This window comes from Arvicola amphibius, chromosome 3, assembly GCF_903992535.2.
Source record: "Arvicola amphibius chromosome 3, mArvAmp1.2, whole genome shotgun sequence".
NCBI lineage: Eukaryota > Metazoa > Chordata > Mammalia > Rodentia > Cricetidae > Arvicola > Arvicola amphibius.
In genome coordinates this window covers 141,589,922-141,609,929 of record NC_052049.1, presented here as the reverse complement: position 1 = coordinate 141,609,929, position 20,008 = coordinate 141,589,922, and the positions used below count along the sequence as shown (strand labels likewise).

Below are 20,008 nucleotides of genomic sequence, written 5' to 3'. Positions count from 1 at the left end.
TATCCTGAAACTTGTTTTGTAGACAAGGCTGGCCTCGAACTCAGAGATCTGTCTGCCTCTGCCTTCCAAGTGCTAGGATTAAAGGAATGTGCCAAAATAATTATTTCCATGAACCATATATATACTATCAAGTACCAGCATCTGTTAGGCCTGATGGTAAATGCTCATAACTCAAGTACTTGGGAGGCAAGGCAGAAGACTTCCAGTTGGAGGGCAGCGTGTGTGCTACATAGTGTTAAAGGCCAGACTGAACTACAGTGGGGACCTGTCTCAAAAATTAATTAATTCACTGATGAAGTAAGCAAAACTTACAGAATCCTAAAAACAAATGGGAAACTTTTGATGAGACTACTCAAATCTGAACAAGTCAGACTGGCTTGATGCAGATTTCTATTCTTCTGATTTCTACACTGAAAACAATCACCACCATGAGAAATAAGCTAGTGTCTACAATGTTCTAGCTACACCATTCCTCATTACAAAACTGGCTTTGTGACCATGTTCAATGCAGCCTTGACTAAGTTGTAAGCTCCATAAAGCCGCAACTAGACCCTCTCTCAAAAAACATAACAAAAACAAAGGCTGAGAGATGATAGCTCAGCAGTTTAGAACACTGGCTGCTCTCCCAGAGACCAAGTTCAGTTCCCAGCACCCACATGGTAGCTCCTAACTATCTGTTTCTCCAGTCCCAGAGAATCTGACACCATCCTCTGGCCTCCAAGGGCACTGTATACACGGTACATACATGTAAGGCAGGCAAAACATCATACATCCTTTTAAAGAAGAAGAAGAGGAGGAGGAGGAGGAGGAGGAGACCAACGACGAAGTACTCCAATTCCAGTGCTCAGAAATCAAAGCAGGAGAATCAGAAGTTGAAGGTCAAGCCTAGGCTGTGTGGTAATTTAGAAGCCATTCTAAGTTACACAGTGAGACACTGATCTTCCCTCCAACTCACATCCCCCTTCCAAAAAAGAGAACGAAAACAATGTGCCACAAAAGTCTTTAAAAAAATTACACCAGAGAGCTGGAGAGATGGCTCAGAGGTTAAGTGCATTGCCTGCAATTCCAAAGGTCCTGAGTTCAATTCCCAGCAACCACATAGTGGCTCACAACCATCTGTAATGGGGTCTGGTGCCCTCTTCTGGCCTGCAGACATACACGCAGACAGAATATTGTATACATAATAAAATATTTCAAAAAAAATTACACCAGAATGTAGCTATAAAGGGCAGAGTCTAACAAATAATAAAGTCAGCATCTCAAAGTTAAGGAAGTCACCAATGGTGGTGCATGCCTTTAATCAGACATGGGAGGCAGGGGGATCCCTTTGGACTTTTAAACATTGTTGAACTGTGTTAAGACTATTGGAGTAGGAGGGCCTTCTGTCTATGTGTTACTTTCATTGGTCAAATAAAGAAACTGCCTTGACCTTTTGATAGGACAGCAGCTTAGATAGGCGGAGTAGACCAAACAGAATGCTGGGAGAAAGAAAGCAGAGAGTTAGGCAGATGCCATGCTTCTCCTACCCAAGATGGACGGTGGTTAGACTCATGCCAGTAAGCCACAGTCAAGTGGCAATACACTTTAATAAAAATGGGTTAATCAAGATGTGAGTTAGCCAGTAAGAGGCTAGAGCAAATGGGCCAGACAGTGTTTAAATGAATACAATTTGTGTGTTGTTATTTCGGGTGTAAAGCTAGCTGTGCGGGAGCCAGGCGGGACAAAAAGCAGGCCTGCTCGCCTCATCACTATAGACTATGGGGACTAGTGAAATTGAACTGAATGCATTTTGCATTATATTATGGCTATGGAAGCCAGGGAGTAGAATGTGGTGGTTTAAATAGGTTATAGTCCCTAGACTCATGTGTTTGAATGCTTAGAAATAGGGAATAGCACTCTCAGGAGGTATGACCTTGTTCGAGGAATTGTGTCACTGTGGGGCTGGGCTTTGAGGACTCATATGCTCAAGCTATGCCCAGCACACAGACTCCTGCTGCCAGTGGTTCAAGATGTAGAACTCTTAGCTCCTTCTCCAGCACAAGACAACAAAAGACTAAACCTTTGAAACTGTAAGCCAGCCCAATTAAATATTTCCCTTTCTAAGTGTTGCTATGATCAGGGTAAGGAAGGAAGGGGAGAAAAAAAAGAGAGGAAAAAAGGAGTTGCTGTAGTCATGGTGTCTCTTCACAGCAAAAGAAACCCTAAGACAGAGGGGTTGGTACCAGTGGGATTTGAGGACATCCTGGTCTACAAAGTGAGTTTCAGAACAGCCAGGCTATTCAGAGAAACCCTATCTTAAAAAATAAACAAACAACAACAAAAACAAAAAGTTAAGGAATGTCAGGTAGAATACAGAAAAAAGATGCTGTGTTCAGCAGGGTATCCAAAATCCTGAATGCTATTCTCTAGTTCTTCCGCTTGAGTATGAACAACTGTCGTCTTCCACACCTGTAAATCTAAACATACACTTTTCCTTAAATCCTGCCATTCATTTAAGAAAAAGAGAGCCTGGATATGGTTCATGCTGCTAATCCACCTGGGAGGCTGAGGCAGGAAGCCTGCCTTGAGTTTCAATTCAGTCTGTGTGACAGAATGAGACTTTCTCACAAGCAAAACCATACTAGCATACTAGCACTCATTTAGAATCCCTGCACTTGGAAGGGCTACTATGAATTCAAGGCCAATTATAACCAGCCAGAGCTACAAACTGAGACATTAATGTCTCAAAACAACCAAAAACATACATTTAACAAAAAACTGTAAAACCCTAAGTGTGCTGATACAGGCCTGTCATCCCAGCTCCTGGGGCTGAGAAAGAAGGATCCCAAGTTCAATCAGCCCGAGCCACTTAAAGATTCCAAAGCTACCTAGCGCAACTCAAAGTTTTGACCCTATCTCAAAGTTTTGTTGGAAGGAAGGAAGGAAGGAAGAAAAGACTAGGATTTTATGTAGTTCAATAGTATTTTAGCAGCCAAGTTTAGTATGGTTGGGAAAATGCCCAAACTAACACAAAAGAACTCATGGCCTAGATGTAGAAAACACTGACCTCCATAAAGTAGATTCTTCACTACTAACAATGTACCAGAGAACATACCTCATGATTGATGACTGTCCAACCACAAGATGAGTCACTGTCGCTGGAATTTTCAGACATTTTTCAAGTCTATAAATACAAGAACATAAGCAAAACATGGGATACATTATTTATTTATAGATTTGTCATTTACTTATATAGTTTTTGTTTGTGTGTATGCCTGCACACCAGAAGAGGGCACCAGATCTCATTTGGGATGGTTTTGAGCCACAGCATGTTTGCTGGGAATTGAACTCAGGACCTCTGGAAAAGGAGCCAGTACTCTTAACTTCTGAGCCGTCTCTCTAGCCTGGGACACATTTTTAATGTCTGTAAAATCTCTACGTAACACAGCATAAAACCCCCAGGTGAGACTGAGACAGAACTGTGACAACCCCTTGGGTTTTCTATACTGGGCATATGAGTGAACAACTGTAAGAAGAAACCAAACTGTTAAGACGTGGGAACTCTTCGGAGCCAAGGCAACCTGCACAGCTGTGCTGCTACAACCAACAGAAATTAGATCTGAAAGACAACGGATGCCTGGATTTTTTTATGAGATAATCTTTTTGTACACTGTGGAAGATGTGTCTCTGTCAAGGCGCCTTCTAACTGGTTTAATAAAGAGCCGAATGGCCAATAGCTAACTAGAAAAGGATAGGTAGAACTTCCAGAAAGAGGAGGGATTTGCCAGCAAGACAGGGAGGGGATCAGATGTACAGTAGAGAGAGATAACAAACTACATGACAGAATGTAGATTAATATAAACAGGTTAATTTAGTTTTAAGAGCTATTTGAGAACATGCCTAAGCTAAGGCCAAGCTTTTATACCTTACACTAGCTAGCAGAGATTAGTCTTTAACTTTCAATTTCCTTACCTGTCTCCAGAATTCGAGAATTACTGGTTTGCAACACCATGCCATGCTTTGAGAATCCACCTCATTAACTAACTTTTGGCACTGCAGACACTATGGAAGTGTCAGATCCAACCTGAAGGCTGTGGTTCCAACAAAACTGCATCCACGGGCGAGGACATAGCTCAGATTTCCATCTGAGCATGTCTAGCTAGAGCTGATTTCCAGCATCAGGTGAACTAAGCAGCTGGCACCCACCCAGAATCCTAGCAGACAGGATCAGAAGTTCAAGGTCACTCCTGGCTACACAAGGAAGCTCCAGACAGACCTTGCGTGCCAGACACTCCTTTACACTTTACAAGTGAGAAGTTGCCCCACCCTCCGTTCTGCACTAAGAATAGCTAGTTTGCAATGACCTTCCCCAGACTCCTGGACAGCAGTGAGGCTCTTCAATCCCAGGAGGCAGCACTAGGAAAGCTGAGGTGAGAGGGCTGCCAACTGTAAACCAGCCCAGAATAGACAGCAAGACACTCCAAAAGGGAAAGGGAGGGGGGAAAAAGAGTGGAAGACAGAAGGGAGGAGGGAGGCAGGCTCCCTTAACCATCAGCCTCCATAAATTCCAAGAGCTTCAAGGGTAGGAGACTCATTCTTACGCATTACCCTTCATTAAGAACTGTCACGTGCTAGCCAGGGGGTGTGGACCATGCCTTTTGGAGATAGAGGCAGGCAGATCTCTGTGACTTTGAGGCCAACCTGGTCCACATTGGACAGTCAGGGCTACACACTGAGACCCGGTCTCAAAAAACGAAGAGCAACACAACACTACTAACTTCCCCATTAACTACAACAGTTACCTGGCATGATGACACCTGCCACATTGTTCCTAAGAAGCTACATTTTACTATGAAGAAGGCAGGGTTTCCATTTCCGCATCTTCTAGAATTAGACATGCATGAGGGAAAAGAATGGGGGCACTGTTATCTCACAGTTCTGTGATTCCACAGACCACACATTGAGGTAGGTAAAAGTCACGTGCTGCTGGGCTCTCCATGAAGACTCCACTTTGGTCACCATCCAGACTCTGACTCTAAACACAGGCCTGTAACTGTAACTATGCAGGAGGCTGAGGAACAACAGGGAGCTTAAGGCCAGTCTGGGCTAAAAGTTTAACTTCAAGATCAGCCTGAGTAGATTCATTGAGGTCTTTTTTCCTCCTGAAAATTCTCCTTAAATATTTTGGTATGTGTATGTGTATCTTGACTGTACATGTCTGTGTCTCACATGCAGGCTTGGTGTCCATGGAGGTCTAAAGGTATCAGACGTCCTAGAACTGAGTTACAGATGCCTATAACCAACATGTGGGTACTGGGAATCGAACCTGGGTCCTCTCCATGAGCAGCAAGCTCTCAACCACTAAGCAATCACTGTAGTGCCATATATATATATGTATATATATATATATATATATATATAAAATCTCTCCAGCCCCTAGCTCCTCCTCTCTGAAATTTTCATATATTGCTTTACAGGCTGATATAAATAGAGTTTAGAGGTTGTGATGTAATAATTTAGTGGTAGAGCAACTGCTTTTTAAATGCACCCAGCACTTGGTTCTATCCAAGTCGTCCGACACAAGTATCCCTATGTAGTGGTTGATGGCCTAAGATGTGATATATAAGCTAGCCTAGAGTTTGTGATCCTCCTGCATCAGCTTTCCCAAAACTGAGACTATGTCACTTCTAACTCTAATTTTAAATAACTGTGCTAATTACAGGTATTCTTTGTGCTTATGTATGTTCATGGGTACACATGTTTGTACGTGGTCCTTAATGCATGCATACACATACAGATGCCAGCAGACAGTGATGAACACCATCCCCTCTCTAAGAGTCTCTTAGGCAGGGATGGTCATGCACTCCTTTAATCATAGTACACAGAAAGCAGAGGCAGGAGAATCTCTTGAGTTCAAGGCCAGCCTGGTCTACATAAGTGAGTTTTGGGACAGCCAGCTACATAGGAAGATTCTATCTCAAAGGAGAAAGCAAGCAAACAAACAAAAGGCCAGCACCTCTCTGTCCTGGCCTGGCACTGAGCAGCTAACTTCAGAGACCTGCCTCATTAGTAAACCTGCGCTACCGTGATACTTTTTCTGGCTTCGAGACAGGGTTTCTCTGTAGCTTTGGAGCCTGTCCTGGAACTTGCTCTGTAGACCAGGTTGACCTTGAACTCAGAGATCTGCCTGCCTCTGCCTCCCGAGTGCTGGATTAATGGTGTGCGCCACCACCATCCGGCTCATGCCACTTTCTTATGTGGGTTCTGGGTATTGAACTTAAGCCCTCATGCTCTCCTGACAAGTACTTTACTGAGTTCTCTCCAACTTTGCATATGTTTATCTTAGAGACAGAGCCTTGCTACATAGGCCAAGCTGACCTCCAACTCAAAGCCCTCCTTTCTTCACTCCCAAGTACTGGGATGGCTTAGACATGTCCCCAGTCCCAGCTGGGCATTCCACTCTCTCATTTTATTAGATTAAAATTACTGCATGGGTTTGAAGAGCACATTATGTAAAATGAAACCGGCTTAGTTACTTTACTGAGGAAAAAAATGAATTCTCTGGAAGCTAATATGATGGTGTGTACATTGTATTCCTGTGAGTGTCTGAGCCAAGGCCATCCTAACAGCACAGCAGAACCTAGTCTTCCTTATTCTAAAAATACTCAATGTTGGGTGTGCCTTTAACCCCAGCCCTGTGAAACCAAGGCCAGCCTGATCAACAGAGCAAGTTCAAGGACAGCCAGGCAAACTGTCTTGAAAAACCAAACCAAAACAAACAGCCAAGCATGGTGGTGGCTGGGCCTGTTACCCAGCTGTGCTCTCCAGTCACAAGTGAGAAGAGACTATGAGACAAGCCTGAATTATGGCCTGAGATTCTAACACAAAGACCCAAAAACAAGAAAGAAGAGACAATAAAGAAAATAGAGGATGTTTTCATCATCACACTCAGAGTCTATGGGCCTGTTTTCAGTCCTGGGAGTTAACTAAGGCCTTCCTTATACATGCTAGGCAAGCACTTTACCACTGAGGTACAGCTCAGTGTTTCAGGGTCTCACTAACTTAACCAGGCTGGCCTTGAACTTTTTATCTTCTTGACTCAGACTTCCCCATTCAGGGACTACAGACTGGAGCCACCATGCTTGGCCTTAAAGACTATTCTATAGAAAACCTCAAACCTTCAGGCCCAGTGACCTAAGCCTGTAATCCCAATTACTTGACATCTGAGACAGGGGATCAGATCATGAGTTCCAAGACAATTAAAGTTACATGTTGGCTGAGACTAGCCTAGGCTGTTACAAAAAGAAAAAGGGCTGGAAAGATGGCTCATTGGTTAAGAGTGCATACAGTAACTTGAGTTCCACAGGAATTCAACACCTCTGGTCTCCAGGGATACCTGCACTTTGAAGCACATAGCCACACAGACCTACACACTGCGGTGGTCTGGACGAAACTAGGCCCCATATGCTGTGTCTAAATACTTGGTCCCCAGTTGGTAGAACCATTCCTAGTTAGCGTTCTCTCTTTCTCTCTGCCTAGATGTACACCCAGCTACTTCTCCAGCACTGTGTCTGCTTGCTTGAGGCCATGCTCTCCACCATGATGCTCATGGAGTCTAACCCCCTAGAACTGTGAGCCCAATATTTATTGTTTTTAAGTTACATTGGTAATGGTGTCTCTACACAGCAAGCAAATTAGGATACATATACAACACAATTAAAGTGTGTGGTGGTGCGTGCCTTTAATCCAGCAGGCAGGTAGACCACTGAATTTTTGAGGCCAGCCAGTTTATGTGGCAAGTTCTAGGCAGGAGTTACATGGTAATAACCTGTCTCAAAACCTGTCTTAAAACCTGTTTTAAGCACAGTGAAAGACACATCCATCATCTCTGAGAAGAGCAGTTTTTCCTTGAAAAGTTAAAGAAATTAAATAATGTGTCAATGAAGTTAATATGCTACCTTAAAGTGTTAGCTATTAGATTTCCAGTGAATTAAACCCACACAGTCCAGGAGATAAGGTCCTCTGTAGTCTTTGGTTAATTATTCCTGTCAGTGAGTACAAAGACACCTTTCTGCAATAAGCAGGCTCTCTTCTAGTAGGAAATGAGGTAAGAAAACATTGTCACTAAAAATAATGTAAGCCAGGGACTAGAGATGGCCCAGCAATTAAGAGCAATTCCAGAGGGCCCAAGTTCAATTCCCAGCACCCACATGGCAGCTCACAACTGTCTGTAACTCTAGTTTCAGGAGATCTTACACTTTCACACCAATGCACATAAAATAAAAAACATTAAAAAATGCAAGCCAGGCAAGGAGGGAACCCTATAAACCCAGCACTCAGGCAAGCAGAGGCAGTAAAATTACCCACGAGCTCCAGGACAGTGTGGCTACAGAGTAAAACCCTGTCTTCAAAATATCTGAGTGTGGTAACATACAATTCCCAGCACTGGAAAGGCAAGGACAGAAGTTCAAGGCCAGCCTAGTCTAGTCTATATAGTGAGGCTGGACTAACCTGAGCTACATGAAACTCTATCTCTAAAAACAAAATATATTAACATATTTTTAAAATATAAAGGCAGAGGAATAAATTCACCCCATCCATGTAATATTGCTGCATACACTAAATGTACCTTTTCATCCAGAACATCAATTTTGCAAGAGAAGTGAGGCAACACATCACTGCTTTGCAAGTTTCCTTCTGTGATGTAACACTCTGCAAACCAGGAAGCCAAAACCACTCGCAGATACCTGAAGTAAACAGTCCTTTCTTTTGCCTCAATCTAAAGCCACAACTTCTTTAAAAGTTGAGAACAACGATTCAAACCCTGAGAGAAAATTAAGATACCCAAAGGAGAGAAGTCCTCCTCCCATTAGTTATTTGCAGTGTTAGAACCCCTGATTCTCCAGGGTTGTTAAAGCCCAACTTTGAAAAAACCAAAGAGAGCTAACAATGAGGCTGGAGAGTTAGCTCGGCACTGTTCTGTTCTGTCAGAGGACCCGAACCTAGTGCCCAGCACCCACAGTGGGTGGCGCACAAAAACTGTGCTGTTTCTGGGGGATCCAACACCTTTTGTGTCCATCGTTACCCGAACTCACCTGCACATACCAAGACACAGGAACACAGTAAAAAATAAATCCATCTTCTTAAAGTTAACAAATACCTAAGATGGGCAGGGTCCACACAGCAGTACTGAGTCCAGGGGTGGCTTCAGCATCTTACATATCTGGTTCTGACTTTGTTTCCTATCTCATAGCATGTGCTGTGCGCTCGCGCGCGCTCGCTCTCTCTCTCTCTCTCTCTCTCTCTCTCTCTCTCTCTCTCTCTCCCCCTCCCTCCCCCCTCTCGTCCCACAAACATACACACACAAACTAATATTTTAGTTCTAAACATTTTCACAAAAAGATAATTTACTCTAATTTTCCTAGTTATTGTTTCTGTATTCAGAAAGAAAAGCTGATAATCCAAGGATTTTAAACATACGTACTTGTTGCTGTTCATATCTGATCACAGGGGAGAAAAGCATCCACTGTCATCTGGCAGCACTGGGGGCCGATGAGGATGCACCTGAGCTGTCCGTACCCTCCACAGTACATCTTACAAGTATTTATCTCCACACACCTATGCTACTCTGATACAGCCTTTCAAATGAGCCTAGAACTAAACCTAAACACTGCTTTACATTAATGCGTTATGTCAACCTAATGAGGTCAACCTCAGAGTCAGATGCCAATGGCAACAGCTGATTTTCCCAGGAGGAGGCATCTCCACCTCACCCAGGAGGGCTCTTACATCTGCCAGAGGATTCCAGACTCAATGTAGTCTTGCTGCTCAAGAGAACATTAAAAAGAAAAGCCACTTCCTATGAAACCAAACTTCTAAATGTGAGACCGAGACGAACATGAAGGGCCAACCTCAGAGGCAATGTTTTACAATCCCAGGTCCTTCAGAAGAGCAAAGTCACAGTGAGGAAGAAAACCAATTGACCATCCAACTAGAAAATGCTACCCAGCTCCAACGAGAAGACAAATGAAGCCATGGTATTTCTTCTCCAAAATTATGCACCAAAAAAACATGCATGGCATTGTCTTCACACTACCAATGTCAAGTTTCACATGTCACCTACTAAGGTCAATATTATACAGAGATAAATCTGTCGTCATTGTGATTTCATTTGCATATCCAATTCCATCTTCACAAATCCACCTTGAAAATGCACAGCTGTTACTTCCAACTTATCACTGGAAAGTCTCAGAAGTTCAGTTAATTATTCATCATTGAGCCCTGCTTTCCTGTGCAAGGCTCTCTGGAGCTCACTGGCAATCTGGACTCAGAGCTGAGTGGGTCGGCGACACTAAGAACACTCAGATTATATTCTTATAGAGGAAAATCTGCAGCTCATGGTACCGAATTCCAAGAAAACCCTACTAACTCAGCAGCTTCACACTAGAAATACCCTTCCTAAAAACTCAAATGAAACGAAACAAAAACTCCAAAACTGCATATTAGTTGTATGCAATCCTTCCATATTACAGGACTAGACCCCAACTCTGAACTCAAACTGGAAGATGGTTTGGTCCTGTTTAACTGCATAAGGCAAATGGTAACTACTGAAACGAGCCTACTTACTTGGTTAATCTAGTCAAATTCTTGACACTTTTCAAACCACAACATATGGGTTTAACAATTCATATTAAAAAATTTAAAATAAAATTCATATTTAAATAATTTAAAGTTAGTTAAAAATACAATTACACCTAGACAGCAATGCTGTGGAATTTGGTAGCTCAGATACACTAATCTAACATAAATGTTTCTTTTACCCTGTGAATGAACCAAACCTAATCACAGATAAACCAAGACAAAACAGGCTGGAGAGAAGCCTCAGGGGTTAGAAGTGCTGACTGTTCTCCCAGAAGACCTGGGTTTGATTTCCAGCACCCACAACACAGCTAACAAACCAACACAAGTCACACAGAGACACAGAGTTAAAGGACAAAATATTGAAAAGAAACTGAAATGGAGGAAATCTCCCAAGACAACCAAAGAAAACAGGTTATAAATACTACCACCTAAAAAGCAACAAAGGCTTCGCAGATAATCTTCTGAAGAGCTCAAGCAGGCTCACAACTGCACAGGAATCTAGGCAGGATATCAGCAACAAGCACCAGTCCTTGGACAGAGTAAGACACTATCTAAAAACACAAAGGACACCCCAATCCCAGCAGAGGCAGAGGGAGGTGGGTCTCTGAGTTCAAGGCCAGCCTGGTTTACAGAACAAGTTCGTTCAAGGAAGGCCAGGGTTGTTATGCGGGGGAAACCCTGTCTCAACCTCCCATTCTCCCCACTCCCAACACAACGCCAATTTGAGCTGGCCTGGTCTAGTTGAGAAGAAAGCAAATGTTACGAGGTCAGTTCTCAGCAGACATACACGTCCAGATAGTCTGGCCTTGCACACATGTGCTACCCTTACAAACAGGAAGACAAAACACAAAACAATAAATCTTAAAAAAAAAAAAAAAAGATGCCATATGGCTGCATTCTACCCACTACAGAAAATACAGTAAGGCAAAAAGTCAGTTTAGTTTCACATCCTAGAGAATCACTTTCAAACTAAATATCCTTGAACTCTATTTCCAATGCAAATATAATTGTCTCTTCTTTGGTTCGGAGCATAACACTGGTTCTAGGGTTTTCCTGAGATCATCCTGGGGATTGAACCCAGAAGAGCCTTACAAACATTAAATAAGCACTGTACCAAAAAGTCTACATTCTCAGACTTCCCATTTGGGAATATGGTCTCACTATATTGCCCAGATTGGTACCAAGCTTGACAGTCTCCAGCTTCTGATTCTAAATATCTAGTTTGACACCCTTGACTGGAATTCCAACTTTAGCGTAAACAGGTTAAAACAGCAGGGCTCGGTGGTACTCAGCTATGATCACAGTGCTTAGAAGGCTTAGGCAAGTAAACTCCCAGGTCTAGCCTGGGCTATATTAAGTACTACCAGGACAGTCAGAGCTACATGGAAAGAAAAAACAAAAAGCACTTCCCAGCATTAACTCACCTCACAACCTCGGTAGTTCCCGAGTGACTTGAGTTTGTCAGAATAGTAAACTATTCAAACCAGCTACACGTGATAAAACATCCTCTGAGAAATCGGCTGCCTTTTAAGATTAGGACCTTGAAGCTGGGCGGTGGTGGTACACACCTTTAATCCCGGAATTCAGGTGTTAGAGGAAAGCAGAACTCTGATTTCAAGTCCAGCCCGGCCTACAGAGCGAGTTCTAGGTCAGTCAGGGCTCCAGAGAAAAAACCAAAGGGACTTTAAGACTGGATAGTTAATGCTGACATTTCAATTAACGTGACCTTACTGAAAGACGCAAAAGCACTAATTTAGAGTCATGAATTGGTTGCCAATTCGGGGTACAATAGCTCCATACGGCAAGAAAGGAAACGTGAGGAAGGGCGGTGCAGTTTACCCCTCAACAAAACACCCCAACTTGCTGAGGTCTAGGACTCCAGCGCTGCTCCTGGCAGAATTGGAAAAATAAAAGTAAACACGTATGGCAACGCGCAGCTGCTACTGAGGACAAGCCCGCGAGCCTGGTCAACGCAGGGGAGGCCCCGGAGGGAAAGGGTGAACAACAGGTGAAGGAAAAGGGGGTGGTGGGGCAGGACGGCTTCGGGGTTGACTAGAAGTGCATCTATGGGCTGCACGCTGGCACTTTTTCATTCCTGACACCCGGGATCTCAGAGCGACCGCAGGGTGACGCACGCGGCATCTCAGCATATGGATGCACCCGCACCCGAATCCCAGGGCGCCCAGCTCGGAGCTCGCGGGGACTGCAGCCCGCGAGCCCGCACCTCACGCCCTCCGGGTTGCGCCCTCCACCCGAGGTCGCCCGAGCGCGTGAGGACCGAGGAAACCGCCAGAAGACAGCCTCCCGGCGCTATACCCAAAGACACGAGCTGCATGCGGCGCCCATCTCATCCTCCAGACCTGCGCCCCGGTGCCTACCTGAAGGCAGCGCCTCCTCCGCCCGACCGCACCGGTTGTCACCGTGGCGGCGTCCGGGTTCCAGACGCCAGTGACGCCTCATAAAAACAACAACCTGCTCGCGGGCGTCCGCATCAGGGAAGCGGCGGCTGGCGCGGCGCCGTGGGGCATGCTGAGACTTGTAGTTCCTTCTGGGCCTCCCGCTAGTCCGCGACGGAGAAAAAAGAACTACAACTCCCGAAGATCTGTGCGGCAGGCGGCCCTGAGGCCGCCGGAAGCTGGGCGGGGCGACCGCGGATTCCCATAACATCCGGGCTCCGACGCCTGCAGCCGGTTGCCATGGAGACTGGCTGCCACACTGGAAGACTGAGACTTTCCACCTACTCGCTCATTCCCCATATCTGGCAGATTACGCGACGCGGATAGTTCTGATTTCGTCATTGCTGCTGCTTTCCTTCTGTTCGGTGAGAAGACCGTACCCCGCGCCCTCGTCAGACATCTCGCTATCAGGAAAGAGCTGCTTTGGCAGAAGAGATTTAGAAGATGGAGAAAGAGATCGACTGCGACTTGGTGGGTTTGGGCGGAAGGCTAGATATACGCTGTGGAAAGTCAAACTCTCTGATAGTGTTTGAGGCACCATCTACTCACCTAGTTAGTCACCAGGCTTTTACATTTACAAGTGTACATGCACGATCCACTAAGTAATTATTGCTCTGAAGCTATAAAGGTGGCACCTCGCTACAAACTGGTGATGGTTTTTACCAGGATGATTTTTTTATTTTGTTTGCACTCGTGGGCAGTTCATCCAGGGTCTTGTGAATGGTAAGCAATCGCTTTACACTTCCCAGCCCTAGTACCATCATTTTGATATCATTTATAGTATGTCTTATCTAAAAGATCGTGGTGAGGGAACACAGTGCCCTCACACCAGAGGACTGCTAACTTTCCTCTATCTCCTACGTAACTAATGAGTAAATAATAAAGGAAGTCGTTCAAGCAGCTGGTGTTGGGCGAAACTGGTTTCACAATTAGACCTAATATTTGTGTTGCTGTAACCAGGGACTGAACCTCAAGCCTAACACAAATTAGGAAAGCACTATGCCAAGTAGTTATATCCCTGACCCCTTGTTTTAGTTTGGGTGAGGGAGGAGTTTTGGGTGGTATTTTTGTTTTGTTTTTTAGATAGAGCTTCACAGAGTAGCTCAGGCTGACCTCATATTCTCTGTGTAGCTGGCATTGAACTCCAGAACCTCTGGCCTCTACCTCCCAAGTATTGGGATTACAGGCCTACGCCACCACAAAGAGGCTGAAATTCAAATAACAAATCTGCTTTTACAGTGAGTGGGGTAAAGTGGTAGTTACTTTGATTACCTGTAAACATCTTCAACTACAATGGATATCTGAAAGATATATCTCGATAACACCATCCCCTGATTTGATAGTAGATAAATCATCCAGTGATTTGCATTGTTTGAAATGACTTTTTAAAAAATGATGAGCTCTGGAGCTGAAGGTGACTAAGTTTTAGTGTCGGTAGTAGGTGACTTGATGAAGTAACTGAAGCGGATAGTAATAACCAAAGAAAACCCATGATATAGCTAGGCATGCTGGTCCAGACCTAGAATCCCAGCGCTATGGAGGCTAAGGCAGGAGGACTGCAAGGAGTTTGGGGCCACATAATTATTGGGACCTGTTTCAAAAAATCCACTTATTCAGCATTTTAATGTTTGCATTCAATTTTCCTTCAAGTGAGCCCAAATCTGTGGTTTGGGTTTTGTTGCTGTTTTAGGCATTTTTCAGTGGGTCACATCTTGATGGAAGTTTCTGCCTTACACCACACTCTTCTAGTATTCCAAGTTCTAGATTTTTTTTCTCAGACCAGGACCTCCTCTATCACAGGATGGCCTCCATCTCCCTTCGCAACTTCCGATGACGTCAGTTCACGGTAGTAATGCACACTATGCTTCTCCCTCATCTTTAGCTGTGTAGGTTTATAAAGTAACAATGTCGTGCAGAAATCACAGAGCCAAGATACAAGCCTGCAGTGCCACCGCTCAGGAAGCTGAGGCAGGAGTAGTTTTTTGAGTTCAAAGCCAGTCCGGGCCACAGAACGAGACTGTGTTTCAAAGAACCAGAAAACGATGCGATGTCGGCAACACTGGGTAGACAGAGCCTCTCTACCAGATAAGCAGCATGAGCGCTGCCCAGAAACCTCTTGGGTGAGAGAGATTAGTGACTGAGGAAAAAAGAGATTTGGGCACTAAGTATAAAGCAAGGCTGGAGTTGTGAGGAAACAAATTCGGGTTGTGTAGGTTGCAGCACAGATACTAAGAGAACGGGAGCCATGTAGGAGAAGGACAGCAGGTGTACAACATGTTGAATGGGTGAAGGCTGCTCAGGACAGAGGCCTCCATAGATGGCTTCACAGCAAAGTCTGTGATTCGATGGCTTTTTAAATTGCACTGGCCAAAGGATTTAAAAGATTAAATAAACCAGGTGGTGGTGGCACATGCCTTTAATTCCAGCACTTGGGTGCCAGAGTTGGCGGATATCTATGAGTTCAAGACCAGCCTGGTCTACAAAGTGAGTTCCAAGACAGCCACGGTGGTTACACAGCTAAAATATAGCCAGATGTGATGGCCCATGTTAGGATGCTAATGCATGGAAGGTTGAAGGCAAGATGGTCAGAGGTTCACAGTCATCTGCAGCAACACATAGAGTTGTAGACTAGCCTGGGCCAATGAGACCCTTTCCCTAAAAGAAAGAGCATGATAAAGTCAGGTGTTGTGCAATGTTTTGCTCTTTTGGCTTTTCTGAGAGGCCCACCACCCAGCTCCCAAATAACTCTCACATGGAGGCTTAGTCTTTTGTTTGTTTGTTTTTCGTTTTTCAAGACAGTGTTTTTTCTGTGCAACTCTGTAGACCTCGAACTCACAGAGAATTGCCTGTCTCTGCCTCCCAAGTGTTGGGATTAAAGGCGTGCACCACCACGCCCAGCTACAGAAGCTTCCTCTTAGAAATGCCCAGCTTGTTTCTTGCCTGCTTTTCTTAAATTATCCTGACCACCTTTTGCCTCTGGGCTTCTCCTTTTCTTACTTCTGTGCTTCTTACTTTTCACTCTTACGCCATGGCTAACTGGGTGTCCGGCCCCCGACATCCTCCTCCCCTTGTTCTCTCATTTGTTCCCCCTATTCATTCTCTCTGCCTGCCAGCCCTGCCTATCCTTGATCCTGCCATTCAGTGCTTTACCAGACCATCAGGTGTTTTAGACAGGCAAAGAATCACAGCTTCACAGAGTTAGCACACCTTAAAATAATATTTCCCAACAGCCAGGTATGGTAGCCCTAGACTTTAATTCCAGCATTAAAGGGGTAGGCAGATCTCTGCTGAGTTCCACAACAGCTTGGTCTACATAGTGAGCTCCAGGCCAACCAAAGCTACATAATAAAACCCTGTCTCAGAAAAAAAAGAAAGAAAGAAAGAAAGAAAGTGAGCCAAGAAAAGAGGCTATGAAAAGATGAAGGGTGAGGGGAATAGGTCTAAGTCCGCTCCTGTGTAACTGAGGATGGTTTTGTGTACCTTTTAGGATAAGAAAAGTACTTTGACTTCAGATGCAGAAATGAAGCCTGAACCACTGGCTCCATGTGTGAACCCTGGCAATCCTGTGTTTTCCTGTATGTTGGACCCTAAGACACTCCACTCAACCACTTCACTGTCTAAACCACAGATGATCATGTACAAAACCAATTCCAGCCAGTATGGCGCCTTCTCTCCCAGGCCCCAGTTCTTTCCCTGCAAGTACATTCCGACGGAGCAAGTGTTCTCAAATCACATTAGAGCAACTGGGTTTTATCAAAATAACAGCCTAAATACAACCCCCGACAGAACCAGAACCATCGATTTTCCTAATTTTCAACACACTCTATGAACATACATCCTTCTGACAACTGAAGATAAAATGTGCTTGAGAATGTTAGTTTTTAAGTCTAGAATACCTAATTTTTGAAGATGAAAAAAAGTAAAAACTTTTAATAAAAAAGATAAATACATGTTCTAAAAATTTGTTTGATTGTTTGTTTTCGAAACAGGGTTTCTCTGTAGTTTTGTAGCCTGTCCTGAAACTCACTCTGTAGACCAGGCTGGACCTGAACTCACAGAGATCTGCCGACCTCTGCCTCCCAAGTGCTGGGATTAGAGGCACGTGCCACCACCACCTGGCTCTAAAAATACTTATAAAAAGAAGTAAAAATTTTAACTGATAACTTAATGACAGTACTTCATTCATTCATTTTAGAAAAAGAATCTCACTATGCAATCCAGCTAGCCTAGAACTCTCTGTGTAGTAAACCGCCATGCCCTGTCATACAAACATTGTTTGGGGCAAGAAAGATGACTCAGCAATTAAGAGCACAGACAACTGTTGTTTGGTCCCCAGCACCATGTGGAGGGGGAAGAGACAGCTCCTGTAATTCTAGCACCCCTGGCATCCCATACCTCTGGCCTCTGAAGGCATTTTCACTCACCAGTACTACCAACACACACACAATTAAAAATAAAAAATAAATCCCAAAAGTGTTCAAAGGTAGGCGTGCTGGGGAACACGTGTACCCTGAGTACTCTGCAAACTGAGGCATGAAAACCATGTCTTTTCCAAACAACAACAAAAATCACTTAAGGGTACTTCACTTTATAAAAAAAACCACCTATCTGTACACTACCAAAAACCAAATCCAATCAGGTCTGGTCGCACAGGCCTATAAGAACCACTCAGGAGGCTAAGGCAAGAGAATAGCAAGTTCAAGGCCAGCATGGGTCAACTCAGTGAGACCTTGTCTCAAACAACCAGCATTTGTGAGGCAGAGGCAGGTGGATCTCTGTGAGTTTGAGGCCAGTCTGGCCTACAAAGTGAGTTCCAGGACCTTCAGGGCTGTTAGAAACCATTGTGTAGGGGCTGGAGAGATAGCTCAGAGGTTAAGAGCACTAGCTGTTCTTCCAGAGACCATGAGTTCAGTTCCCAGCAACTACATGGTGCCTCCCAGGTACCTATAATGAGATCTGGTGCCCTCTTCTGGCATACAGGCATGCAGAATGCTGTATACAAAATAAATAAATAAATCTTTTAAAAAATAATTGAATAGCTTCTTCTAAAACAAAATACTTATTAAAAAAAGAAACCACTGTGTAAATACAAAAAAATTAAATGTTGGTTGAATTAGAATACTATAGATTTAGAAACAATCTTTGGGGCTATCTCTAGTCCCTTAACTAGCCATTCATCCCAGCTCTGTATTTGACATGGCATTATATAATTATGAGGTAGAACCTTTGGAATGCATTAGCTTGGCAGACCTTTGGCTCCTAACAACTGAGCAGCTAATATTTGAGATAGCATCAGAGGCCCATAGTTTTCATTGATTTACTGTGACCTGCCCATTCCCACCAATGTACTGAAAAATTTGTGGCTTTTTTTGTTTGTTTGTTTGTTTGTTCGTTTTGTAACTAAAAACTCATCAAACTATTTTACATTGGAACATGTTATTAGAGGCCACTTGAATCATTGCTTTTAGGCCATGATAACTCCTATTGGGCTCAATAATAAACCATCTCTGGCTGAGCATTTGGCCCAGATGATTGGAGTGATTGGCTAGCAAGCCTGAAGTACGTGGCCTTCACTAAGATGCAAGGGACTTTCACCATAGCACTTGCTGCTAAGTATACTTACTAAGACAAAGGAGCACAGGAGTCTGGCCTAGGGGCTCACACAAACCCAGCATTCAGAAGGATGGGCAAGACGGCTGCAAATTTGTGGCCAGCTGGGTTACAAAGTGAGTTCCCAACCAGCCAGGACTAGAATAAGGCCCTATCTCAAAAAGCCAAACATAAGAAATATTGCATATCACCATTTAGCTGAGCATGGTGGCCTACACCTGTAATCCCAAGACTTGGAAGGCTGAGGCAGGAAAGCTGCCATGAATTCAAGACTAGCCAGGGGCACACATCTTCTACCAAGCTAGCCCCACACTGAGTACATACAGACTGGACAGGGAGTTGGTTCGTCAGGGACTTTCAGCATGCAGTTGTGCCTTACCTTAGACAGGGCAGAACAAAGCAGGCAAAGCACGCTAGGCTAACAGTTGCTCTCTGCTGTCTTTGTTTGTTTGTTTCATTCTCTGGCTTATCTGACTATACAAGAATATAATTTTACTAGAAAACCTTTCCTCAAGACAGTGTTGTGAAATATAATTGCTATTTGGATCACATAGTATTACAGAAACATGGTGGGGGTTGGGGCAGAGCACTTGCTTAGCAGGCAGGAGGCCCTGTGAAGGCCCTGTCTTCAGCCTGAGAAAGAAAACAGGATTACAGGAGACCCTGTGTTTCTGTTGTAGACCTCCACAGGCCAGACTGAAAATCAAAGCAGAGCCTCCTGTAGCAAAACTCCACTCGGTGGCCACTCAGAAACTCACGTGACCAGTCAGGAGGGAAAGACTGTGGTCCCAAACCTGCCACCTTCCTTCCGTAGGTGTGATCAGGAAGCCTTCATGTAGCCTCCACAAAGGAAGGGACCGGAAGTGACCTGGTGTTAACAACCAGTTATTACCTTGTTTTGTCTCCCTGTTCTGCCTTCCAAGGAAAATCATCCTGATTGACCCATCTGCTCTTGTTTCTGGCCCTCCCAGATTCTCTCCACAAACCAGCCCTCTGCCCAGCAGGCTGCTTTCAGAGCGAAGTGTTGCAAGACTCTACAGTCACAAATAGTCACGACCTATGAACTAGGGGCGTAGGGACTCTTAGCACTAAGGAGGCTGAGGCAGGGGGATCATCATGAGTTTGAGGCCAACCTAGATTTATATATTGAGTTCCAAGCCAATCTGGACTGCAAAGTAAAACTTGCTCAAGAAAAAGAGAAAAGTCACCTGCAAACTAGCCAGGGATAGCGGCACACACTTTTTTATTTTCATTTTTCCCAGTTTTATGTTGACAGTTTTGTGTGTGTTTGTTTGTTTTGGAGACAGAGTCTCTAACACAGC

At 44.3% G+C, this 20,008-nt stretch overlaps 2 protein-coding genes across 3 annotated transcripts in view; one reads left to right on the top strand and one right to left on the bottom strand.

The window, feature by feature from the left end:
- The window catches only part of Ccpg1 (cell cycle progression 1), a 32,957-nt gene extending 19,814 nt beyond the window's left edge, over window positions 1-13,143 (bottom strand). For both annotated transcript variants that reach the window (XM_038321341.1, XM_038321342.1), the window contains exons 1-2: window positions 12,999-13,143; window positions 3,095-3,163 (exon numbers count right to left, since the gene is read on the bottom strand). In XM_038321341.1, coding sequence (XP_038177269.1) covers window positions 3,095-3,154 — 60 coding nt within the window. In that variant the 5' untranslated portion in view covers window positions 3,155-3,163; window positions 12,999-13,143. The remainder of the gene's footprint in view (window positions 1-3,094; window positions 3,164-12,998) is intronic.
- A 162-nt stretch (window positions 13,144-13,305) lies between these two features.
- Window positions 13,306-17,037, top strand: C3H15orf65 (chromosome 3 C15orf65 homolog). Its single transcript, XM_038324148.1, has 2 exons — window positions 13,306-13,547; window positions 16,564-17,037. The coding sequence occupies exons 1-2, from the start codon at window positions 13,521-13,523 to the stop codon at window positions 16,903-16,905; spliced, it is 369 nt and encodes a 122-aa protein (XP_038180076.1). The 5' UTR covers window positions 13,306-13,520; the 3' UTR covers window positions 16,906-17,037.
- Window positions 17,038-20,008: the final 2,971 nt, after the last annotated feature.

Coding starts and splice junctions, on each gene's coding strand:
- C3H15orf65 (XM_038324148.1), top strand. CDS start 13,521: ATGGAGAAAGAGATCGACTGCGACTTG. Junction 13,548..16,563: donor AAGAGATCGACTGCGACTTG/GTGGGTTTGGGC, acceptor TGTACCTTTTAG/GATAAGAAAAGTACTTTGAC.